Source organism: Limanda limanda, chromosome 16 (assembly GCF_963576545.1).
Source record: "Limanda limanda chromosome 16, fLimLim1.1, whole genome shotgun sequence".
Lineage (NCBI taxonomy): Eukaryota > Metazoa > Chordata > Actinopteri > Pleuronectiformes > Pleuronectidae > Limanda > Limanda limanda.
Window position 1 is genome coordinate 1,424,547 of NC_083651.1, and position 25,207 is coordinate 1,449,753.

General features: G+C 43.3%; 1 protein-coding gene across 2 annotated transcripts; it reads right to left on the reverse strand.

The window, feature by feature from the left end:
• Window positions 1-1,341: 1,341 nt before the first annotated feature.
• Window positions 1,342-24,107, reverse strand: LOC133021420 (SH3 domain-binding protein 4). 2 transcript variants are annotated; one of them, XM_061088261.1, is made up of 5 exons: window positions 24,031-24,107; window positions 11,115-11,326; window positions 8,523-10,879; window positions 3,203-3,391; window positions 1,342-2,836 (listed from the first exon to the last, which is right to left on the reverse strand). In XM_061088261.1, exons 2-5 carry the CDS (start codon window positions 11,236-11,238, stop codon window positions 2,612-2,614), a joined length of 2,895 nt encoding a protein of 964 aa, XP_060944244.1. In that variant the 5' UTR covers window positions 11,239-11,326; window positions 24,031-24,107; the 3' UTR covers window positions 1,342-2,611. The 2 variants fall into 2 exon arrangements, with proteins under 2 accessions (XP_060944244.1, XP_060944245.1); XM_061088262.1 differs by lacking the exon at window positions 24,031-24,107 and adding an exon at window positions 14,801-14,863.
• Window positions 24,108-25,207: the final 1,100 nt, after the last annotated feature.

A 25,207-nucleotide genomic window follows, 5' to 3' on the forward strand; every position in this document is an offset into this window, starting at 1 on the left:
GTAAACACATAAACACAAGCTGTTTGTATAGATTTTAACACATCTGGACTCACATTAACACAACAGAACACAACTCGTGGGTTTAGCTTCCACCTCGAGTTAAGATGGCCGCCACACGCGTGTTTACGAGCTAATGAGAGGGAAACACCAGGAAACACGGATAGGTCATACAGGTGTTAGCATTAGCATTAGCACACACAACGTAGAGCTGTGTAATACAGAGTTGTGTTGAAGGCTTCAATAGTTTCTAGTTATTTATGATTAATTCTGCTTTTTAAATCTCTCAGTTGTTGATTCAATGAAACAAAGACACAAAATAGTGTCGCTGCTCTTTTCATTTCACTAGCAAGCTAACAAGGCTAAAGGAGATGGTGTGTGTAGCACCAAGCTTCAACACAAACAACACAAACTACACAAACAACACAAACAACACAAACAACACAAACAACACAAAGCACAGGAAGCTGACACAGACTCTTTGGAAACAGGTGAACTCACCTGATCTCTCCGCCAGCAGGGGGTGGAGCCTGTCCGCCATGTTGTTCCTCCTGTCTACTGCAGGTCTCCTCTCCGTCCTGAAGGAGGCGCTACAGGAAACACCGCTGTCCCAGAACTGCTTTATTTGTATTTATTATATTGTATTATTATCACTTTGATTTAATCGTCACGTGTTTGACTTCTCCAGACAGCTGTTTGTTTGCTAATCACCTTTTATTTGACTTTATTGGTTATTGTCATATTACAGCTGCTCTATATTTCTTCATTTCATTTCATCGTGGTCGTCTCCTGGTCTCATTGCATATTGATTGTTATATCTCTAATATTTACTTTTCTTGCTTTTCTGTCAATGATTTTGAAATGTTAATTTTAAACTTTTTTTTAATATTTTCAGTCAAAATGTTATAAGACTTTGTATGAATGTAGAGATGAACTCAGTTTGTGTTATGATGCTCTCTCTCTCCTCTCGTCTCTCCACCAGCAGCACCATGCAGGTTTACTTCCCACAATGCATTCTGGGAAACAATGAGTGCACTATAAAGGATGAACTTACTATAATAATGATCAGTGAGAATTGTTTTCTAAATTTAAAGCTAAATATTGTTAACGACAGCTCCTCATTTATCCAATAAGATTTTAAAATAAAAAACTTGAATGTGCAGACTTTGGATTGGTCATTAATTAATTAATTACCCATCATGCTCGTGTTCCATAATAAATCTGTGACCTGCTGCTCAGAGACACAATCAAACATGGACTACCAGCAGTGTGATGCCGTCCCACGTCTCCGCTGCCCCCCCTCACCCTCACAGTGAATTCATCACAGCAGCTACAACATGGAGTGTAGAAATATTTACATTTTATTTAGAGTCTTTTCCACAAAGGTTTTCACGCCAGCACGGGCTCTTTGTTCCAGGTTCTACAGGCAGCAGCAGACAGACCTGGACCAGGAGCTTGGACACACAGTGAAGTCACAACAGGAAACACACGGCACAGAGGGTTCAGGTGCAACTGGAAATCATCATTTTAATTGGTTAATCAGAAACAATATTCAGCAGATGGAGTGAGATCTCAACTCAGGGTCGACCGACTCACTTTGCCACAGATGAGGTGAAGAGATCTGCTCAGTTCCTGTGGATCTACTGAGCCTGTGGACCACGTTCTTCTTCTGAGACTTCCTGAGACACTGAACTGACAGAAGTTGGACTGGAACCTGGATCTGGTCTCAGGTCCAAACCCAGCGACCTGAGACCAGATCCTCTTCCTGCAGGTTCCAGGTCACAAAGAGCTGAACTCTGTTATTGAGACAGTTCATATTAAACACACACGTTTGTTCACAGTCTGATGTGAAACGACTGCTGAGGCAGAACCTGATCTCCAGTGAGGAGGTGGATCCTTGAGTTGAGATCATTGTTTACAGAATTCAGAATTTCACTTTCATCCTCACAAAATGTTTAAATGACGTTTTCAGATTCCTGGTTGTGAGGATTTGAAGATTTTCTATTTCTCATGATGTGACATAACAAAGCAGTGAATTCTCATGTTAGAGAATCTGGAACCAGAGATGATTCATCATGATCCAAATCTGTGATTGATTCACTTTCTCTAACAGAACTGACTGGAGGTGATTTCTCAGTTGGACACTTTGACTAAAAGGTGGATGATTTATAAATGATCCTGACGGACGCGATCCGACCACAGAGAGAGAACCTGAAGACGAGAAGAAGAGCTCACTTCTCTCTGTGATGTACAAATAAATAGAAGAGATTTGACACATGTGACCACGATATCTAAAAGAGTCTTTTCCTGGCGTTCGATCCACGGTTACAGACCAAAGGCTTCAAAGTGTTGCTTTAAAAAAGGCTGTGTCGTAATAAGAGTATAAAAATACATAGCTGTGCACGACAGGAACTATTAAAAGAGTCTTTGTGAATACTGTGAGCTCCACACGGCGGCGTGCGGCGTGGCGGAGGCGTGGGTCAGTGACGCCCCCCCCGGGCACGAGGAGCTGAAGGCAGCGCCGCAGGAACCGTACATCTCTAACGTCTCTAACGACAGCAGTAGTGGCGTTGGAGCTGATGAGCAGCGTGGGACACGGCGAGGGACACAGAGCTCAGATGGCGCAGTCCTCCTGAGCGTCAGGGCTGAAGGCGGAGCTCCGCAGGGCGTCCAGGCAGTTGACCAGGATGAGCGTGCCCGTCAGGTGCTTCCAGCGTTTGGTGATGGGGTTCTTCATCTTGTCCAGGCCCATGTGCAGCTCCTGGATCACGTCCCGGTAGCTGTCGCCGATCTGAGCCGCCCACGTGACCAGGAAGTCGTAGGCCGGCTTCCACATGGCCTGAGGACAGAGAGAGAGGGAGAGAGGGAGAGAGAGAGAGAGAGAGAGAGAGAGAGAGAGAGAGAGGGAGGTCACATGATGGACTTCAACAACATCAATCAACTTAAATACAGTGAACAGTCAAATATCTGCCGGTTCATTTCGTACAATCCTTTGAGAAGCATCTACAATATTTGTATAATTCATTTAATCTTATTTTAAAATGTATTCGTGCCCTTTGACCTTGTTTTATTGTTTCTAAACACAACTCAAAGTGAAGCTCAAACATTGTATTCACACGTCTGAGGGAACCTGTGAGTTCTGTTCCTGTTCCTGTGACTTCACTTCCTCTCATTGTTTTAAAGTATAGTACAGGTCCCTGCCCACCTCACTGTCCACCAGCCCGTTCTTGTCCCGGTGCGGCGCCTCGTACGCGTCCATCTGCTGACGTGAAACCTTCGCCAGCTTCTCGGCCACCTCCCTCCAGCGCCCGGCCAGCTCCACGGCCGTGGTCAGGAGAACGAAGTCCATGACGAGTCGAGCAACCAGACCCTGACAGTCCATCTTCAGCAGAGCCTGCGGAGAACAGAGCAGAATTCAGCCTGAGGTGAAGGAGGCCGGTGGAGCTTCAGATTCAGGAGACATGAGTTCAAAACCATAATATGCTCGTTAGATTCAAACCTGTTATTCATTTTATCATAAACTCACTCATACAAACTCAGACATCTTCCCTGTGAGTGTGAATCAACAGAGTCAGAAGCTGAACTCACACACGTGACCAACAAACATCTCCAGGTTTCAAACATCGGACTTGAGCCGCTGTTATTTTCCACCGTTTCCAATCCCTCTGCAAATCTCAGCTTTGTGCATATTTCAGATGCTTTCTGGTGGAAACAGAAATTAGAACCTCGTGCTGCTTCAACAGCGGCCGACAGAATTCACGACGCTCCTGAAGCGACGGCAGGAAAATAACTCGCTGACTAAACAGAGCAGAAGACAGAGGAGACAAGACGCAGCCCGAGCACAGAGAACAGCAGGGGGCGTCAGAGAGCGAGTCACGATGATCGATATCTGTCGGACACGTTTGGACACGTGAACATCGTCTCCGTGCTCAGACTCTGACGTGAGGATCTGAATAGAGAGACATGCTCCTCCTGTTGGTTTGGGATCAACCAGCCTGGACTGGAGCTTCTCCCATCAGCCTCTCTGTCTCCACCAGTTCAGCTCTAACTAGTCTGTGGGAAAAGAAAACTCTGAGAGACTCTGAGAAACAATCTGCTGCTCGTCACACGGGAACATGCAAATCCTGATGTGGGACACGCAAATGCAAGTGCACACACACACACACAAACAAAGAACAAATGTCCAACACCACAAATAGTTTTTACGTTCAATGATCCAAACTAAACAAAGTGGTCCTTGTCGCAACAACACACACACACACACACACACACACACACACACACACACACACACACACACACACACACACACACACACACACACAAGTGAAGGTGAATTTAAATCTCTTCAGTCTCACGTGTAGGAATGTGTGGAGCTTCAGGATATGAAGGGGGGTGAGGAGTGGGGGTGAGAATTGGGGGGGGTGAGGAATGCAGATGTCATGCTCCAGCAGCCTCTCTCACTCTGAGAGGACCAATCAGACACCTGCTGATGCCACATGACTTGTACGTTTCCTCTTCGACAACGAGCGTCTTCTTCACTGGATAAAACCCACAGGAAGTCCCAGACACAACCCCTGACTTCACTTCCTGTCTGGGGCCGACAGGATAGCTTCTGGGTAACAATGTGTTGTGTTTTCGTAGGACAGGGTGAAGTGGGACTGACAGTGTCAAACAAACACAAAAGACACAAGATAAACATGAACAGGGCGTCGTCATGGTTACAACACAACCTAAATATAAACAGAAAAATGTCCCCGAAAGGAAAAAGGCTCTGCACTCTCTCTCTCTCTCTTCTTGGCTCGTCTCCCTGGTTGGAAACTTCCCGGCTGCTGTAAATCTGGGTTGTAAAGTATTTATCACCGAGTGTCTGATGTTAAACTAATAATCACACAACGCAGCAGCCGAGGGCGAGTTCACACAACTCTGAACGCACAACAACAACACAACTCTGTGACGGAGCAGGGAGTTAAAGCTCTGCTGGGTTTATCCAAAAGGTCAGCTGGTCCATGTGGAAGTGTGTGTGTGTGTGTGGAAGTGTGTGTGTGTGTGTGTGTGTGTGTGTGTGTGTGTGTGTGTGTGTGTGTGTGTGTGTGTGTGTGTGTGTGTCCTCCCCCGCTGCATAAATCATCTGCTTGTCAAAATGAGGAGAAAATTCTTGTCGACATATTTTCAGAGATAACGTGGATGTGGGAGCGAAACAGGGTTAAATCATATCTCACACACACACAAACACACACACACACAAACAAACGCTCACACACACACACACACACACTCACACGTACGCACACACTGAACCCTGTGTGCGACCAGCAGAGGTTTTTGATAAATGATGTTTCTTCTGTCATCCTGCTTCTATTTTCCCTCTCAGCCACAGAACTGATTCTCAATCTCCTCTTTATTATTTTTCTATCTCATCTTCATTTTCCGTCCCACTTCCTCCAGCTCTCCCACTCGCAGCCTTCCCAGGCTTCACACTTTCATCCCTTTCTCTTTATCCTTTTCTCTCATGAACAACCTCAAAACAACAGCATAGATCACAGCTGATCAAATGGTGTCAGAGCTTGGAGTTGATCACAGATCAGTTACAGAACAGTTCATTAACAACTTCCTTATTTCATTGCACTGACACAAACACCGAGAGGGAAGTAGTTCTGTGTAAAGGACGGATCAACACGTCCCTAATCTGCATCTGTGGTTTCCCTATAATTTAGTTCATTGTAATAATCGCTCACGACAGATTTGCTTCACACGTAACATCGACTGTTTGAAAGACTTGATGCTTTCATCCAGATTCAAGTTGAATATTTCAAGAGTTTTCTGTCTCAGCCTGAAGTCACTGATGTTCCCGAGCAGATAAAACCTCTGCATAAAAAGCACAATCTGTCATATCAGTATAATTAAATGATCTATCTCCATAATATTAAAAGCTGTTCTGAGTTATTACCCCAGATATTAACTCTCTTCCATCTTAATTAACTGACTCTGAAACGAAAATATGAAGCACATTCCCAAAATGAGGCCAAATCTCCAGAGAGCGATCTGTGGATTCTTCCAGAAGCAGCGCTGCCACACCCAGCCGCGGAGGAGGAGGAGAGGAAGTGAGGGAGAGAAAGAGGAAGGAAGTCGGGGATTGTGGGAAAAAAATATTGTGCACAAATATGGGAAAAGCTTGTAGCTAATGGCAGAAAATGAGGCTCAGCAGAGTCCTCACCAGAAATAGGATGTTGTTGTTATTCCCAGACTTTATCTATCTGATCTCACTGCAGTGATTCAGGAGCGAGAGCTCTGAAACCAGAATCCTCTTTAAACACCGACAGACAAAGGTTCCACCTCTGTGATCTCAGGCCTCAGGACTTTATGGAATCTGCTCCAGCTGCAGAGGAGGAGGAGGAGGAGGAGGAGGAGGAGGAGGTTTTCCCTGGAGCTTCTCTCCTCAGTCAAACCAGAGGAATTCACACTGAACTACAGGAGTGTGGATAAAAGACACAACTATAAAGTAGCTCACGAGTTTGGGCGGGTCGCTGCAGCACGAGCATGGAACCGGATCGTTGTACTCGTTGATCTACTCTAACCCTGAACCTGTGGCCACGAACTCCAGATCGTGACCCAGAGAACAAACTACAGCAAAGAGTCAAACACGTTTCTGAAGTTTCTGGAGTTTGAGAATGAAAACTGCTTTATTTTTTATTTTATAGATAAGTTTCCTCTCTTTTATCTCCGTGTTTGGTCTCCTCCACTTGGTCTGTTGTGTAACAGAGTTCACCTGTGACTCGGACTCAGGTCAGGCATGAGCACGTGTGTGGGTCTGAATCAAGGAGGATTGTGGGAAGGACGTGGAGGTCGTCTGGAGGCGCCTGCAGGTCCACGCCTGAAGCTTCTGTTTCAAACTGAACAATGAGGCAGGAAACATCTGTAGACCGAGATGCAACAACACAAAGACTCACAACAAACACAACCTGGATCCTTTCATCACACACTGATGACTACAACACAAAGACTCACAACAGGCACATTTAGTTGTGTTCTGTGTGTTTGTTGTGTGTGTTCCTCTCTCTGATGGTGTTGTGTGTTTAAGTTTAATAAAGTGAGGTTGTGTGTTTTCACATATCAGTGTGTTTATATGATGGAACATGTGAAACACACTGAGCTCAGTACAGGATGTTTTAATCTGTATCTCAGTTCATTTTTATCGTATTAAACTCAAACACACTGAGAAACAGTTAAATGGAGAAAGTTCTACATTTGTTCTATAAATAACCGTCACAGCCGACGGACTCGTTCTCCACCAGCGCTCAGGGGCGAGTGGAGTCAGACCACGGAGCTGGTTCCCTCTTCTAAAAATACTGTCACACCACACAGATCCTAAAGAAGCTGTGACACAAGAGCAGCAGATAAGGATTTAATCTGACGCCTGCAGACGTATCGATGTCCTCAGAGGACGAACCTCAGATGTTTGAACGTAACACAAACAGAACGTTTGTATCAGCTCGACAAAGACTCCGTGACTGAGTCTCCTCCAGCTGCAGTTTAACTGTGATCCTGACACGAGGAACTTAAAAACAGATCTATATTCAGAGATGAATTGTACAGCGTGACTCCCAGGACATATTTTCAGTCACCACCTTTTATTATGTTCTTTTCCATGCTTTCTATAAATGGTTCTAACTAGTGTTTACAACCTCACGTAAATTACAGAGTTCCTGCTCCGTGTCGTACGTCCACGACCTCCGACCGAGACTCCGAGGGATTTGATTCTAACAGAGAAACAAAGTGAAGGAGCAGCTCAGCTCGAAGGGAAACCTCCCGACTGAGAGACGACTGGTAACAGACACAGAACTGCAGATTAGCACAACTCAGCCTGATTATTAGAGGGATCGTGTCTGATTGAAGTTTTAATTTGGAATTTTAGTGTTGTGAAGTAAAAGAATAACTGATGACTAATTAGGTGTTTTCCACCAAATTTGGTGATTCTATGTATTTTTTGGGACTCACCTGTAAACACTGGATTAATGTCATTTTCTGCCTTTTACGTGTTAACGAATCATCTCAATCCGACTTCACACAGACTTCGTTCTCAGAGTCTGTTTAACGTCCAGTTCGGATTCAGAAGTTTGTGTTCAGGCCATAAACTGTAAATAACGACGTGTCTCCACCTACTCCCACTTTCCAGACAAGACAAATGTCTCAGCTCTAGAACAACTTTAAATTATCAGTTCAATTCATTAAGCTGCTTCACTGCCGCCCTTGATTCATGTGCACATACAGACAGAGACTTATCAGATCAGCCCGGAGTAAACAAACTGCTCACTAACTCTGGAGCCCTAACAACAGAGGACGAAGTATCGGCTGCCTACACAGCAGTTATCGACTGCACTCCCTGCAGAACCCTCCACTGGACCTCAGCCTAAAGACCACAGCCCAGAGCAGCTGGGAGAGGAGGAAGAGAAAGAATCTCCAGGAGGAAACACAAGGAAACACGTGGCCACTGCAGCAGGAGAAGGACGACGGCCGGGACTTACCGTCAGGAGTTCCTTCTGGAAGGACTTCCTCTCTTTGCACTCGGTGTTGTTGCAGTCCTCCTTCAGCTTCTCCAGCACCGACGCCACTCGCTCGGGTTCGCTGTCCAGCTCCGCGCGGCAGAAGTGTGTCAGCGGCAGGTTGACGTATCCGAGTGCGTCTGCGAACGCTCGCCAGTTGCCGATATTCTCCATGAGTATAGTTCTCACAGAGGCGTAGATGTACGTGAGGAACTTGCAGGGCTTCAGTGTTTGCTCCAGGAGTATTGAGGTGGTGAGATCTGGCCCACTGAAGTAAATGGGTTTCACTTTGCCAACCACTAGCACGTTCTTTGCGTGGACGAACCCTGTTCGGCCCTGATAATATCCAATGTACCATTCCTTTGTCCACAGCTGACCCTTCAGCTTGATTTTCTCTTCACTCAACAGAGCTACGAAGTCTCCTTTCTTGTACTCCAGCAGGTACTGGTTCTTTGTTTGTCGGATCACAGTTTTGATTAATTTTCCAAACTTCACGTTGTTTATTCTCCGGTCCTGGAAAACCGGGTATTTGGTGGCAACAGCAAGAGGAGACAAAAGTATCTTTCCGACTTCCTTCTTCTTCAGGAAGCGCCGCTGCACTGAGGTCTTCGGACCGGCTTTGGGAGGCGGAGTCGGTGTCTGGACACAAAACTGACCCAGGATACAGTCTTGGTCGTCTTTGACCTGGATTCTTAAGGTGAAATCAGAGACTTCTTCACTGTCGCGTGAAGCGATGATGTAGACGAGCCTGCTGACTTTGCCCAGTTTGACCTGGAAGCCCCGGACCACTCTGGCCTGATCCCCGGCCTTTACCTCGTAGTTGGCCATGTTGGAGTAAACGCCAACGCGGAGGTCCTGCGGTCTGGACAAGACGAACTGGTGTTTACCCCAGAGCTGCAGTGCCACGGGGGGGGCAGCCTGCACCTGCTTGCCGGCGTCGCTCACTAACAGAGACTTTGGGGCACAATCATGACCGAACATAGCTACGACTGTTTTGAAGGACGGGTGAATATGTTTGGGGCCGTACACTCCTAAGGTGATCTTCTTGACCACATGCTCCCAAACCGTGGAGTCAGGAGATACAGACTGGGACTGAGCCACCACGCACACGTACATGCTGGGCTCCAGGTTATCCAGACACACCTGGACTGTGTCCCCGTACATGTAGGCCTGGGGAATGGCAGAGTAAGGTCCCTCTTTACAATCGCTCCTGACGCACAAGACCTCTGTCGTCTGTCTGCTCTCCATCTTCACCACCACGGAAACCTTCATCTCCAGGGTAACGGTGGTTTTGGTTTCCATGTTGCTGAGTTTGATCTCCACCACCGGGCTGACGGTGGTGCAGCGGTCGGTGTTCAGCTCCAGCGGCGGGTCGAGCAGAGCTTTGATAGAGATCTGCTGAGTGTCCCCCGGGGCCACGTGACCCTCGGGGATGTGGATGCTGATGTTGGTGTCTGGAAGCTGGACGGCACCTCCTGAGCTGTCCAGGCGACAGACGATGCTGGTTTCCACCGGCTGCGTCTGGCCCCAGCCTGGGCTCTGACCCAGTGAGTCCAAGTCATGGCAGGACCTGGCCAACTTGCGGTGGCTGAGCCACGCTGTCCTGAAATCCTCCCGGCTCTGGAACTGCTCTGGCGCTGGTGCTTTCAGACCTCCGAAGAAACCCCCAGAGACCTGAGGGGAGTTGGACTCAGCCTGCAGGATGGACAGCTCCGACAGACTGTGGGACCGCTTGCTCCGAAAGAACGGGTTGTCCCTGCGCAGCGTTTGCCCGAAGCCCCCGGTGGGACTGAGTGGGTTGGAGTTAAACACACCACTGGCAAAACCAAGTATGTCAGCAGTGCTGCCGGTGGAGTTGGGCACTGATGGAGCGAGCGAGTCGAACAGAAGAAGGTCCACTGACTTCTCATTACTGTTCTGATCCAGAGGGCCTCCGTTCAGGAAAGGGTTCGTAGAGCCCGTGTGAGCTGCTGCAAAAGGATTTCCATTCTGGAAGGCGGTTGGTTTCAGGATCACCCCCGACCACTCTCCCAGCAGGTCCAGTTCTTTGGCCGCCTCCTCGTTCAAATCTCCCACAGTGTCAATCATCCCACTGTCGCTGAAGGACGAGTCCCTGTAGTTGATGGGTTCCACGTAGGCAGCAGGGATGTAGCCCATCTCCGTGTTGTTGTGGGCGTACCACCACTCGGCCCCCGACGAGTCCAGCACGTAGAGGCGGTCGCCTTTAGAGAACTTCAGGGTGGTGAAGCTGGAGGGGCAGTAGTCTTTTATGGCAACCACTTCCCTGGCGGCGCCGAAGGAGGCGGTGGCGTCCAGTCGTAAGGCACTGGGAGAAGGCACTGGGGAGGAAAGAACAATGTCAGGTGAGCATGTATGAGCTGCTCTAAACTCTAGAGTCACATGGTCGGATCCACTGAAAGTCTCAATGACACAGTGGTTCTTTCCTTTTATAAGTTATGAAGTTTCATATTCTGATTCAAAGATGTTCACCAGTGAGAAAACAGAGTAAAACATTAACGTGTTTTCAACTGGACTCTTTATCTGTTTGATGAGTTTTCAGTTTCAGCCTCTGACCTTTGACGTCGTTGAGCGTAGCTTCCGAGACGCCGTCGCTGAGGTCGACCAGCGTCCCCTCGGACTTGCAGCGTGGGAGGGAAACGTTGTTGTTGGCGGTGGCTCTGATTCGATGGGCGGCCATGTTGGAACCCGTCACTAGGCACCAGACGACTCTGATGGGTTTCCTTTAACTGAAGAGCAGGTCGAGCGTCAACGACCTCCCATGATCTCTGAAACACAGGAAGTAAATATACAAATAAGGAAATGTAGTCGTTTCCTCTTCTTATTCATTATTTAAAATTCACAGAGTGAAAATCGTCTGCTTGATGTTGATCTTCCGCTTTAATTCCAAATGTTTTTCAGTTTGTTGCTCAGAAGCTTTTCACATTGACAAATCAATAAAAAACTGATCAGAACAAAGTGGACAAACAGAAATAAACTGTGAGTGATTCAAGAAACTTTCATCCTCAGATCAGAAGATTAATCAGAAACAGAATAATAAATGATTTCACGCAGAGTTTCTCAGTGAAACTTAGAAACTCAGATGTTCACTGATGTCAGTTTATTTATTTACAGTTTAATACATGATCCTTAACTCAATAATGAAACCACAGTTTCGTCTTTCCTGTCGTCTCCATAGAAACATAAAGATATAAGATTGTCAACATCCAAAAAGTGAGAAGTATCAAGATTACACTGTGAGGTTGACCTTTGACCTTTTGGATACAAAACTATATAATTTATCTATAAGAAACTGAAGTTACAGATCTCTGTTTTTTGTGAGGCCATGGTGACCTTTGACCTTTGACCACCAAAATCGACTCAGTTCCTCCTGAGTCTGCTGAGCTGACGGAGGAACGACCTGAGAACACTTCGCCTCGGGCCTGGTTCCTCGTCGCCACGGAGACATGAACAAATAATGAATGGGTGAAGAACTGCAGAGAACAGATGTGGGTCAGTGGAACGTTTGAGAAATATCAGGCTTTTAGTTTGAATCCATAATTCATAGAGCGTCAGTTCAGGGACGAGGCCGAGAACATGATTCATATCTTTGTTTTACATCAGATGTGATTTTATAATGTTTGGATTTCTGCCTGATTCTCATTGGTTGAGAGCTGATGTTCTTCTGCATCGAGGTTTGTTTCCAGCCACAAAACAAGAAGTGTGTGAAGCTTCTTCTCCGGTTGACATTCAGGACGAAAGAGGAATTATTCAACCGTTACTGTTCACTGCAGCTGAATTATTATTTCAGTGTGAGAAACCTGCACGGTCAGCGACTACAGGAAACGACTGTCCATAAACCTCACACACACACAGACACACACACACACTCAGAGACACACATTCAGACTCACACACTCACAGACACACACTCACAGACACACACTCACAGTCACACACACACACTCACAGACACACACTCACACTCACAGACACACACTCATAGACACACACTCACACTCACAGACACACACTCATAGACACACACTCATAGACACACACACTCAGACTCACAGTCACACACACACACTCACACACACACACACACACTCACAGTCACACACTCAGAGACACAGATTCAGACTCACAGTCACACACACACACTCAGACACACACGCTCAGACTCATAGTCACACACACACACACACTCACAGACACACACTCACAGACACACACTCACACTCATAGACACACACTCACTCTCATAGACACACACACTCAGACTCACAGTCACAGACACACACTCACAGACTCTAATGACTCATATGAACTCAGTAAACGTTTCATCAGCTGTTATTCACTTTATAGTTTACTTTTTTAATGTTATATATAAACTGTTATTACTGTTTCATCCGAGTTTATATCAGAACTAAAACACTCAGGGAACAAATACCCTCTTATTATCATGTTATTATATATCATATCTCAAGCTCATGTGTAGTCATGTCTTTGTGTATCTTTGCTTTTCATACTGAAGAACATTGAGTGTGTGCTTGTCATGAATGAACTTGTCTCATTAGATTCTGACGCTGACCAGCAGCAGCCGGATCCAGTCACACAACTATTTGTGCAACTTGGAGAATTAAGTTTTCAACAACTTTGATCTAAAATAATTCGTTTCAGATCCATGGACTCAGGCCTGTTGGAGCCTGAGGGCGACTCCGCTGCTCACTCCACCCTCATGTGAACCGACTGCAGCCTCCACCGTCCCACGTCTGGATCTCATCTCTTCAACCCAGAGGGAGGTGGGGGTGGGGGGGGTCAGACGTAACGCTGGGTGGTCTCCAGCAGCCTGACCACCCTGGTTAACTCCCACCACAGAACAATCGAGGGTGTGGACAACAACAACACAACAGTGCCACATGTTGCCTGGTGATGACGCCTCGAGCACACGCTTCACTAACGAGTTGCGTGAAGTCGCGTGAAACTTTAATCCACACGTGTCATCAGGAAATGTCGGGACTTTCCTCAAAAACGCAGCAGCACCAGTAGGGTTGCAAAGGGGCGGAAAGTTTCCATGGGAAGTTAAGCTCGGGAATTTGGGGAATTTTGAAAAAAAACTAAAAAATACGCAAATTAAACGCTGAGCAATAAAAACATCATTCAAAACTCTATTTTAAAGATGTATGGAACGTTGAGTTTCAACCCTCCACTGAGCATTCTTCCATCACATGCACAGATAACTCCCAGCATGCTTCACTCTACAGCAGGGCTATTGAGGCCTGCTGTAGAGTGCAGGACTAGTCAGGTAAGTTTCCATGATATTACTGGGAAAATATATTAGCATGCTGATTGAGGATTGTTCATCTGTTCATCTAGACTATTTCCATTCATTTATCCATCAATTGTAAAATATGTTTACAGACGATTCCAATTGTTTGGCTAACTATTTATATCTCTGGCATTGCATTAGTGTTTTTTTACAAACTTTTTTCTCATCTTATTCTACAGAACAATGCCACGTGCACTCTCTCATGTGTGGAGACATTTCACCCCATCCAATGTAGAAGGAAAGGCTGTGTACATTTGCAAATACTGTGCAAAGACCTATGTTAAGAATGACACAACGATGCAGAAGCATATAGTCAAGTGCCCAAAGTTTCCTCAGGGCTCAAATCAGCCTATGACACAACAAAATGTTTATATTTATGTCTGTATATGACAAGGTGAATACAGTGAGTATAAATTATCCACAAAATTTCCAGTTTATTCCCGTTAATTCCCGTTAATTCCCATGGAAAGTTTCCAACTTTGAATATTCCCGGAATTTTGCAACCCTAAGCACCAGTAAACATCTGATTCTGGGAGGACTGGTTCTGCTGAGCGATGAGGGAACAGAAATCACTTCACTATTGTTTCTATGGAGTTGGATTATAAAGAGTTTTTAAAGGACACAGCAGGTTTTAATCAGTTCTCGTGGAGACCTCTAGGGAACATGTCTCCTTTAAGAGAGAGTGTGTTTGTTTACGCCCACGTCTCCACCCGCTCCCTCTGTTCCCTTTCATCCACCTTCAGCTTCCTTCAGGATGTGGAACATTGTTCTGACCTGTAGCTCAGGTGGGATTTTTCCCATGATGATGTTTCAGTCTCAGAGTCACGAGTTGTGTTTGTGGGTTTTAATATTTGGTGTGTTTGTGTGTTACCAGCTTCACTCACATGTTCAAACATTAGGGAACATAAGGTGTAACAGTGAGAAGTTAAACCTTCTGTCTGTTTCAGTCTGGTTTGATTCATCAGCTGATCACAGGTGTTTTCTCTGTGGATCAGTGGGACCTGGTGTTTGGCTCCACCCTCTTCCTGAGGAGCGAGAAGAGAGCAGCGAGCACGACAGCTTCCTGAAGCTCTTCCTCTCAGGTCACGGGGCTAAGTGCATAAATATATATTTAAACACTGTTCTCCCACACAGCTCCGGTGCCTTGGCACGGTCAACGCATCGCTGCCACCGCACAGTCCAGACAGGAAATGAGAGCAGAGGTTGGCTAGGGGCAGACGTGATTAAATTCAATATTCATAACTTTGGTCTGTGGGAGTCAGATCAGTGTGAAGGAGCAGCAGAGCCTCGTCTGCAGGTCCAACAGGTCTGACAGCAGATGGACTCGGTGGAGGAGATCATCTCGTCCCCGGCCACAGATGGTAAACAGCAGCAGGAACAATTAGTCAGGATTTGGACCATTTACAGGTTTGGAAATATGAAGGAAAATCTGTACAATCTTCTCTACATCTCTATAAATTCAGGGGTTTCACATTCGTATCATCTTCTCATTTAAATATTAAACTGACTTTAGTCTCGTCAAATTTCCCCAAAACTCAACCCTAGAATTTAAAATAATGATCTGTAGGTTTGAGCCTTTTCTGCACAGTGACCAGCAACGGATTTAGATTTGATTTTCATAATCAATTCATGATAAATCAGAGAATCTTCATTTGAAAAGGTGAAAAAATTTCTGTTTCCTGCTTCTCAGATGAGGTGAATATTTGTTTTCATTGAAACACATTTTTGGGTTTGAAATATTATTAATATTATATTAATATTGATCAGACAGATATAGGCCTCAATCTGGACTGTAAGAAACTGGGATAAACATATTTCTATCTCCAAGCAGTCCGTCATCCGATCAAGAAAATAATCAAAGATACAACAGAGGTTTTTGTCACATCTGTAAATAGTTTGTGTTGAGTTGTGTTAATATGACAGTTTATTATCTGTCCAGAGGAAAAGACGAGTCGCAGCATTAATGAGGCCGGAGACCTGAGACATGAAGACGTTAACCTGCAGCCATCGAGGTCCCGAGGACCAGAGGAGGCTCGGTGGGCCGGGGGTCCGCTCGGAGACGACCCCTCCTGAGCAGGAAGTGGCTGAGGAGGAAATGCCTTTGTGATGAGAGGCAGATCTGAGCGACCCCCCCCCCCCCCGCCTGCCACGTTTCCTTCAACGCATTGTTCTCATCTGCTGGCTCATGGTCCAGAAGGACGTTCCAGACTCAACACCACGGAGATACTGAGGCGTTTTCCTGATAACCACAGAGGAGACGAGTGGTGCTCATCGTAAACTCTCCGACAGCAACGATATCTCACATTTATGTTCAGACGCCACCTCCTCACAGGAAGTGATAAAACTTAGACAATAAAATCAAAACTGGCTTAAGTGAGTCTGACGTCCACTGTAAATAAAGATGGACGCCATGACAGCTGAAGGAAGTGAAACTGGAAGAAAACAAACCATTGTTCATGTCTGAGAATGATTCAGTTCAAGATGTCAGCGTTTGTATCCAGGAAGTTATGGATTCATTTCTGCAGAGAGGGAGGAAGTGGATTCTTTGCTAATAACACACTAGAAGACAAACCTCCAAAAATATTTAGTAACATATCTACAGCTGGAGTTCTGTTAACGACATAAACACAACAAAGAAACATGTTTAATTTATAAAAACACTCAAAAGCTGAGACAACAACACAATAAAGACACACAAACTATTCTACAACCGCACAAACTGTCAATCATGACATCAGAGGAAGACGTGAACAAAACTAACGTTCTGTTATTTTCTAAAATGATTTTAATCTCTAAAAAGAAGCAGATAAAAACCACCCTTCTATATTTACTGTGAATGTTCAAACAGGAGATAATTCTGTGTTTCTGAACCCAGTGAACTGAGGTCAGACTCCTCCCTCTCGTTCAGACTCCTCCCTCTGGGCCCTTGAACAGTCAGATCCTGAGAGGAGCTGCGGAGCCGTGTGCTCCGGCAGCAGCAGCAGAACGAGAGATGAACACAAACAGACTCACAGGGTGGGAGGACACAAAGCTGCAGGATCTGAGGTCCTGAGGGGGCGGAGCCACGCAGCTCAGGGACTGTCAGAGCTTCTGAAGCTGAACTCATCACAACCCACAGCCGACTGTCACTGTGAGTCGTACCGGTCACATGTCCAGAGTCTGTGCAGAACACTGTGACGTCACAGGGAAGTCGACCTTTGACCAGGTCGTCACCAAACTCGTTCATCTCAGTGCCGGTGAACGTTTGGCTTGTTCATGAGAAATAAACCTAGAGCCTAATAAATCAAAAACCAATGATTCCACAGTAAATGTAAATGTTCCTTCTCTTCACAGCTGTTATGATTTGGAGAAGATGGAAACAAAAGTTCAGTATTGAGTTTGTTTCTGTAGCTTCGAGACAAACAGACTAAACCCAGGAGAGCAGTTCTGGATCTGGATCAACCTGAACCTGGTTCTGTTGCTTTGCAGTGAAAACACTTTGTTGGAGAGTTTTGGACCAATCACAGGAAGTAGAGACAGAATTAAAAAGTAGAAGAAGAAGAAGAAGAAGAAGAAGCTGCAGTCTTCACCTCTGACGATAAAATGTTTGAACCACAAGGACGTTCATTTGGTGCATCTGAACTAGTGTGATGTACTGTGGAGTACTGTAGAACTGTTGTACTGTGGAGTACTGTGGAGTACTGTGGAGTACTGTGGAGTACTGTAGTACCGTTGTACTGTTTAGTACTGTGGTAATGTGGTACTGTAGTACTGTAGAGTACTGCTCCTGATACCGTCATGATGTCACCATGGCAACCAAATGAAGCTCCTCATTCATGTCCTCCATTCAAACACAAAGACTACTCCCCCCCCACTGACAACACGACCAGTGCTCAGGGGATAAAGAGTGACAACATGTTAACTAATGTTTACTAATGTTTACTAATGTTTACTAATGTTTACTAATGTTCACTAATGTTTACTAATGTTTACTAATGTTCACTAATGTTTACTAATGTTTACTAATGTTTCCTTATGTTTACTAATGTTAACTAATGTTTCCTAATGTTTCCTAATGTTTCCTTATGTTTACTAATGTTTACTAATGTTAACTAATGTTTACTAATGTTTACTGATGTTTCCTAATGTTTCCTAATGTTTCCTTATGTTTACTAATGTTTACTAATGTTCACTAATGTTTACTGATGTTTCCTAATGTTTACTAATGTTTAGTAATGTTTACTGATGTTTCCTAATGTTTACTAATGTTTACTAATGTTTAGTAATGTTTACTGATGTTTCCTAATGTTTACTAATGTTTAGTAATGTTTACTAATGTTTCCTAATGTTTCCTAATGTTTCCTAATGTTTCCTAATGTTTCCTAATGTTTCCTAATGTTTACTGATGCTTACTAATGTTAACTAATGTTTACTGATGCTTACTAATGTTAACTAATGTTTACTAATGTTAACTAATGTTTCCTGATGTTTACTAATGTTTCCTAATGTTTCCTAATGTTTCCTAATGTTTCCTAATGTTTACTAATGTTTACTGATGCTTACTAATGTTAACTAATGTTTACTAATGTTTCCTAATGTTTACTAATGTTAACTAATGTTTACTAATGTTTCCTAATGTTTCCTAATGTTAACTAATGTTTACTTATGTTTACTAATGTTTACTAATGTTAACTAATGGTTACTAATGTTTACTAATGTTTACTAATGTTTCCTAATGTTTACTGATGTTTACTAATGTATACTAATGTTTCCTAATGTTTCCTAATGTTTACTGATGCTTACTAATGTTAACTAATGTTTACTGATGCTTACTAATGTTAACTAATGTTTACTAATGTTTCCTAATGTTTACTAATGTTAACTAATGTTTACTAATGTTTCCTAATGTTTCCTAATGTTAACTAATGTTTACTTATGTTTACTAATGTTTACTAATGTTAACTAATGGTTACTAATGTTAACTAATGCTTACTAATGTTTACTAATGTTTACTAATGTTTACTAATGTTTACTAATGTTTACTTATGTTTCCTAATGTTTCCTGATGTTTCCTGATGTTTACTAATGTTTACTAATGTTTCCTAATGTTTACTAATGTTTACTAATGTTTACTGATGTTTACTGATGTTTCCTAATGTTTCCTAATGTTTACTAATGTTTAGTAATGTTTACTGATGTTTACTGATGTTTACTAATGTTTACTAATGTTTACTGATGTTTCCTAATGTTTACTAATGTTTACTAATGTTTCCTAATGTTTACTGATGTTTACTAATGTTAACTAATGTTTACTTATGTTTACTAATGTTTACTAATGTTAACTAATGGTTACTAATGTTTACTAATGTTTCCTGATGTTTACTGATGTTTACTAATGTTTCCTGATGTTTACTAATGTTTACTAATGTTTACTTATGTTTCCTAATGTGTTCTGATGTTTACTAATGTTTACTAATGTTTCCTAATGTTTACCAATGTTTCCTAATGTTTACTAATGTGTTCTGATGTTTACTAATGTTTCCTAATGTTTCCTAATGTTTCCTAATGTTTACTAATGTTTACTGATGTTTCCTAATGTTTACTAATGTTTACTAATGTTTACTAATGTTTACTGATGTTTCCTAATGTTTAGCAATGTTTACTGATGTTTCCTAATGTTTACTAATGTTTCCTAATGTTTACTAATGTTAACTAATGTTTCCTAATGTTTACTAATGTTTACTAATGTTTACTAATGTTTCCTAATGTTTAGTAATGTTTACTAATGTTTACTAATGTTTCCTAATGTTTACTAATGTTTACTGATGTTTCCTTATGTTTACTAATGTTTCCTTATGTTTACTAATATTTACTAATGTTTACTGATGTTTCCTAATGTTTACTGATGCTTACTAATGTTTCCTAATGTTTACTAATGTTTCCTAATGTTTAGTAATGTTTACTAATGTTTCCTAATGTTTACTAATGTTTACTAATGTTTACTGATGTTTCCTTATGTTTACTAATGTTTACTAATGTTTCCTTATGTTTACTAATATTTACTAATGTTTACTGATGTTTCCTAATGTTTACTGATGCTTACTAATGTTTCCTAATGTTTACTAATGTTTCCTAATGTTTCCTAATGTTTACTGATGTTTACTAATGTTTACTAATGTTTACTGATGTTTACTAATGTTTACTGATGTTTACTAATGTTAACTAATGTTAACTAATGTTTCCTAATGTTTACTAATGTTTACTGATGTTTCCTAATGTTTACTCATGTTTCCTGATGTTTACTAATGTTTCCTAATGTTTACTCATGTTTCCTAATGTTTACTAATGTTTACTGATGTTTACTAATGTTTCCTAATGTTTCCTAATGTTTACTGATGTTTACTAATGTTTCCTGATGTTTACTAATGTTTACTAATGTTTACTAATGTTCACTAATGTTTACTAATGTTTACTAATGTTTCCTTATGTTTACTAATGTTAACTAATGTTTCCTAATGTTTCCTAATGTTTACTTATGTTTACTAATGTTTACTGATGTTTCCTAATGTTTACTAATGTTTCCTTATGTTTACTAATGTTTACTAATGTTCACTAATGTTTACTGATGTTTCCTAATGTTTACTAATGTTTAGTAATGTTTACTGATGTTTCCTAATGTTTACTAATGTTTACTAATGTTTAGTAATGTTTACTGATGTTTACTAATGTTTCCTGATGTTTACTAATGTTTACGCTGCAGGTTCTACGGTGGCCGGGCCCGGGTCAGTGGGTTGGTTCTGTGGTTCTTAGGTTCTGTGGTTCTGTGGTTCTTAGGTTCTGTGGTTCTGTGCTGACTCCATTCAGCCTGTGACTCCTCAGTATAAACACACCGAGGTGCAGCGGCTGAGGGATAAAGTGAGGAGGAATGTGAGGAATGCTGAGCTGCAGATGAAATCATGCATTATTCAGGACAAGGGGGGGGGAAAGAAAAACTAGAAACGTATCAGACTTCCACGACAAAGAGAAGGTCAAAGGTCACGTTCAAGTGTCGCTCCCAGCGTTTATCAGGGAATTTATTAGGATGGTTCAGTTGTTACCAGTCATGTCACGAAGCTGAAGACAATGACTTTAAACAAACACACACACACACACACACATTCACCCTTATCCCCCAACCTCACCACCCACATTCTTGACACACACACACACACACACACACACACACACACACACACACACACACACTCACAGTCAGGATCCCTTCATGTGATCTGACTCTTGAATTGACTGGTGATTAAATCAGACTCACATATTGAAGTTCAAACACATTGAAATTCAATGTGTTTTCATTTCAACGTGTGAGTCTGATTTAGACTCGATGTTGACTTCAGGATCCTCAGGAGGACTCGTCTCACGTGGACAGACCACAGGACCAGACTGAGAGGATCCATCAGGTGAATCCTTCTCAGCCTCACAGATCCCAGCATGCATTGCTCTTCAGTCACAAAGCGTTTCCAGGTCACCAGACGTCTGATGTTTGAGTTTCAGGCTTCGACTCAACGACAAAGCTCCAGAACACAAGGAAACAAGAAGCTGTGACTCTGACCTGGAGTCTCCAGCTCTGTTGTTAGGGTCACAGCTAACGTGCTAACGTGCTAACGTGATGCTAGCTCAGGTCATGTGGGTTCACTCTGACATGGAGGTAAACAGTGTGTGTGTGTGTGTGTGTGTGAGTGTGTGTGTGTGTGTGTGTGTGTGTGTGTGTGTGTGTGAGTGTGTGTGTGTGTGTGTGTGTGTGTGTGTGTGTGTGTGTGTGTGTGTGTGTGTGTGTGTGAACACTCCAGCTGATGCCATGAGGGAGGGTGGGGTGGGGGGGTCTTCAGGATGACTCACCCCTGACACGACTTCAGTGCCTGACAAGTAAAGCTGTCGGGGGGGTGGGGGGGGGGGGCACCAGCTGGCACGTCGTGTTGTAATCAGCTGGAGCCGAGCTGCAGCGACACCAGGAGACGCACGTTCACCCCTGGGGGGGGTGGGGGGGGGCTTATCTGGAATCACATGCATTCATTCAAACAATGAAGCTCATTCAGAACCACAGACCTGGACCCCGGAGGGGGGGGGGGGCAGCACAGACCGCAGCAGCACAGACACACACCATGTCCACAGACTGACTCACACGCCCAGGTGGATTCTGGGTAATATCTCACGGTCCAGCAGGTGCGACTCCAGCAGCTTAATAAGAAGTAAATATGATGTGAGTGTTTATGAAGTAAGATAATAACGGACTCATCTTCATTCATCAGGATCTCTGCTGTTATTATTAAGATGAAAAAGTAGATCATGATTGTTCCCTATTAAAATGATAATCAAACTATTTCTTTAAATTTAACCTTCAACTTTTAGTTTTTTATCTCAAAGAAAATCTGATTTAAAAACGTTGTTTACATCCAGATAGTTTTTCACTGGTGAGATTTTCCTCTGAATGAGACTTTCCCCAGCAGCAGATGAGACTGAACCAGTGAAGGTGAAGGATGAGCAGGTCAGATCAGAGAAGAGGAAGAGGAGGAGGAGGAAGAGGAGGAAGAAGAGGAAGAGGAGGAAGAAGAGGAAGTCAGGAGGTCACGTTTACAACTTCTCTGTCCACGAACACTGAAGCTTCCTCAGAGTTTCTGGTTCAGGATGTGACTGCAGCTCAGTGAAGCTTCCTGGTGGGAGAAGGTTCATCTGCTTTATGAAGCTAAACCGTTAATAATCATTCACACATTCTGAGAATTATCAATGAAGCAAAGAGAAGATTCGTCTGTGCACGTCACAGTCGGATCAAAGATAGTCTGTGAGAGAGGAGGCTCCACTCTGTACAAACACTCTACACACACAAAGAGTGAAACGTCTTTCTCTGGATGTCGTGAACCACGAAGCTCGACTGATGATCGTCAGCTGCTTCAGATCAACATGAATTAACAGATCTACACTCATAAGCATCCCAGATGAATATGAACTCTGAACTATTCAAACCAGCAGCACGGCTTAATAAGACACAACGAGAAACAGAAGTTCTTACAGTCGCACAACGACACACATGAGGTGAAGTCACACAACGGAGCAGAAAGATGTGTGACTGAATAATAAGCGTGTTTCCTCCCTAGGTATTATATTTATATATAATATTATTATAAAGCTGATTCCAGATTCAGAATCTCATCCTTTGGCCGAACCATGAAACCAAGCTCTGGTCTACAGATTGTATTTATTTACGTTACCATAGTAGATAACGTCATCGTTAGCTAATGTCATCGCTGAATATGGAAACAGCTGATGCTACTTTGTATTGTTTATAGATCATCTTCAAATACTCTGATGTAGTTTTATCTGAGTATTTTGAATATCTGTCTTTACTCCTTGTCATAGTAAACATAGTTTTACCTCCTGCAGCTGGTTCATTAAAACTGACTCTAAAAGCCTGAAGTAATGAATCCTTTATTATAACCTGAATAAGATCAAACACATGTTCCCTGTGATCTCCTGACAGAAGAATAATAAGATCAGATGGAATATGAATTCAGATAAAACACAGAATCTGGGTTCAGTGTTAAAAAGCTGCTGATGTTTGAATCTGTGTTTATTAAAGTTAAAGTAACAGGTCGACACATTCCAGAGGAAACTTCCAGATGTTCCTCCTCCTTCAGCCCGTTGATTCTCTCTGATGTTCATGTTTAATGTGCTGTTGTCATGGTAACCACCGGGAGCCCCCCCCCCCCCTCTGGCACGGCCCCGGAGCTCCGGTCAACTTCAACCGGGTCAGAAAAACAACCCGAGACAACCCGGACCAGACCTGAGACAATCCGGACCAGATCCGGACCAGACCCGAGACAACCAGAGACAACCAGAGACAACCAGAGACAACCCGAGGCAACCAGGACCAGACCCGAGACAACCCGGACCAGACCCGGACCAGACCCGAGACAACCCGAGACAACCAGGACCAGACCCGGACCAGACCCGAGACAACCCGAGACAAACAGAGACAAACAGAGACAACCCGTGCTGTCGACTAACCGTGTGTGTGTGTGTGTGTGTCTGTGTGTCTGTGTGTGTCTGTGTGAGTGTGTGTGTCTGTGTGTGTCTGTGCGTGTGTGTGTGAAAAGTTGCCTCTCCCTGGAGGATGTGCAGCTCGGGTCCTACCTGACCGACAGACCCTCTTCTTCAGCCCGGGGGAGGAAGCTCCGGACGCGGGGAGCAGAGCGCGCAGGACCCGTCGAGCTCCGGGAGAGAGAGAGAGAGGGAGAGAGAGAGAGAGGGAGAGAGAGAGAGGGAGAGAGAGGGAGAGAGAGAGAGAGAGAGAGAGAGAGGGAGAGTCCAGCGGGTCTCCTGGAGGAGCGCAGCCGAGAGGAGGCTGATGTCACCGGGAACAGGGAGGAGCCTCCCCGGGCCCCAGCTCCATGAGGACGTGACATCACTGCTCACATACACACGGTCTCATACTCCGATATACATGTACATGTGCTTTATATACATGTACATGTGCTTTATATACATGTACATGTGCTTTATATACAGATGTTATACATCTACATGTGCTTTATATACATGTACATGTACTTTATATATATGTACACGTGTTTTATATACAGATGTTAAAAATGTACATGTACTTTATATACAGATGTTATACATCTACATGTGCTTTATATACATGTACATGTGCTTTATATACAGATGTTATACATCTACATGTGCTTTATATATATGTACATGTGCTTTTTATATATACACATGTGCTTTATATACAGATGTTATACATGTATACGTGTTTTATATACAGATGTTATACATGTACATGTACTTTATATATATGTACACGTGCTTGTTTTATATACAGATGTTATACATGTATGTACATGTGCTTTATGTACATGTGCTTAATATACAGATGGTATACATGTACATGTGCTTTATATACATGTACATGCACTTTATATATATGTACATGTGCTTAATATACAGATGGTATACATGTACATGTGGTTTTTATATATATGTACATGTACTTTACATAGCTGCAGTGCTGTAGTGTATATATAGGTGGAGTTTATAGCATATATTTGAAGTATATGGATTTAGTTTGTTAAATATGAATATAGTATATATTGTACTATATATATATATACATGTTATATGTATATATTTTACAGATATAGGAAATCTTTTTTGATGTAGTGTTAGGGTCGGGAGGGATCATTTACATTTTGACAGAATCCTCAGAAAGTTCTGGATCTGCTGAGTTTCTCTAACCTGCAGCTTCTCTTCTCAGCTTCAGTGTCGTCAGGGAGAAGCAGATGAAACCTGTGATGAGGATCAG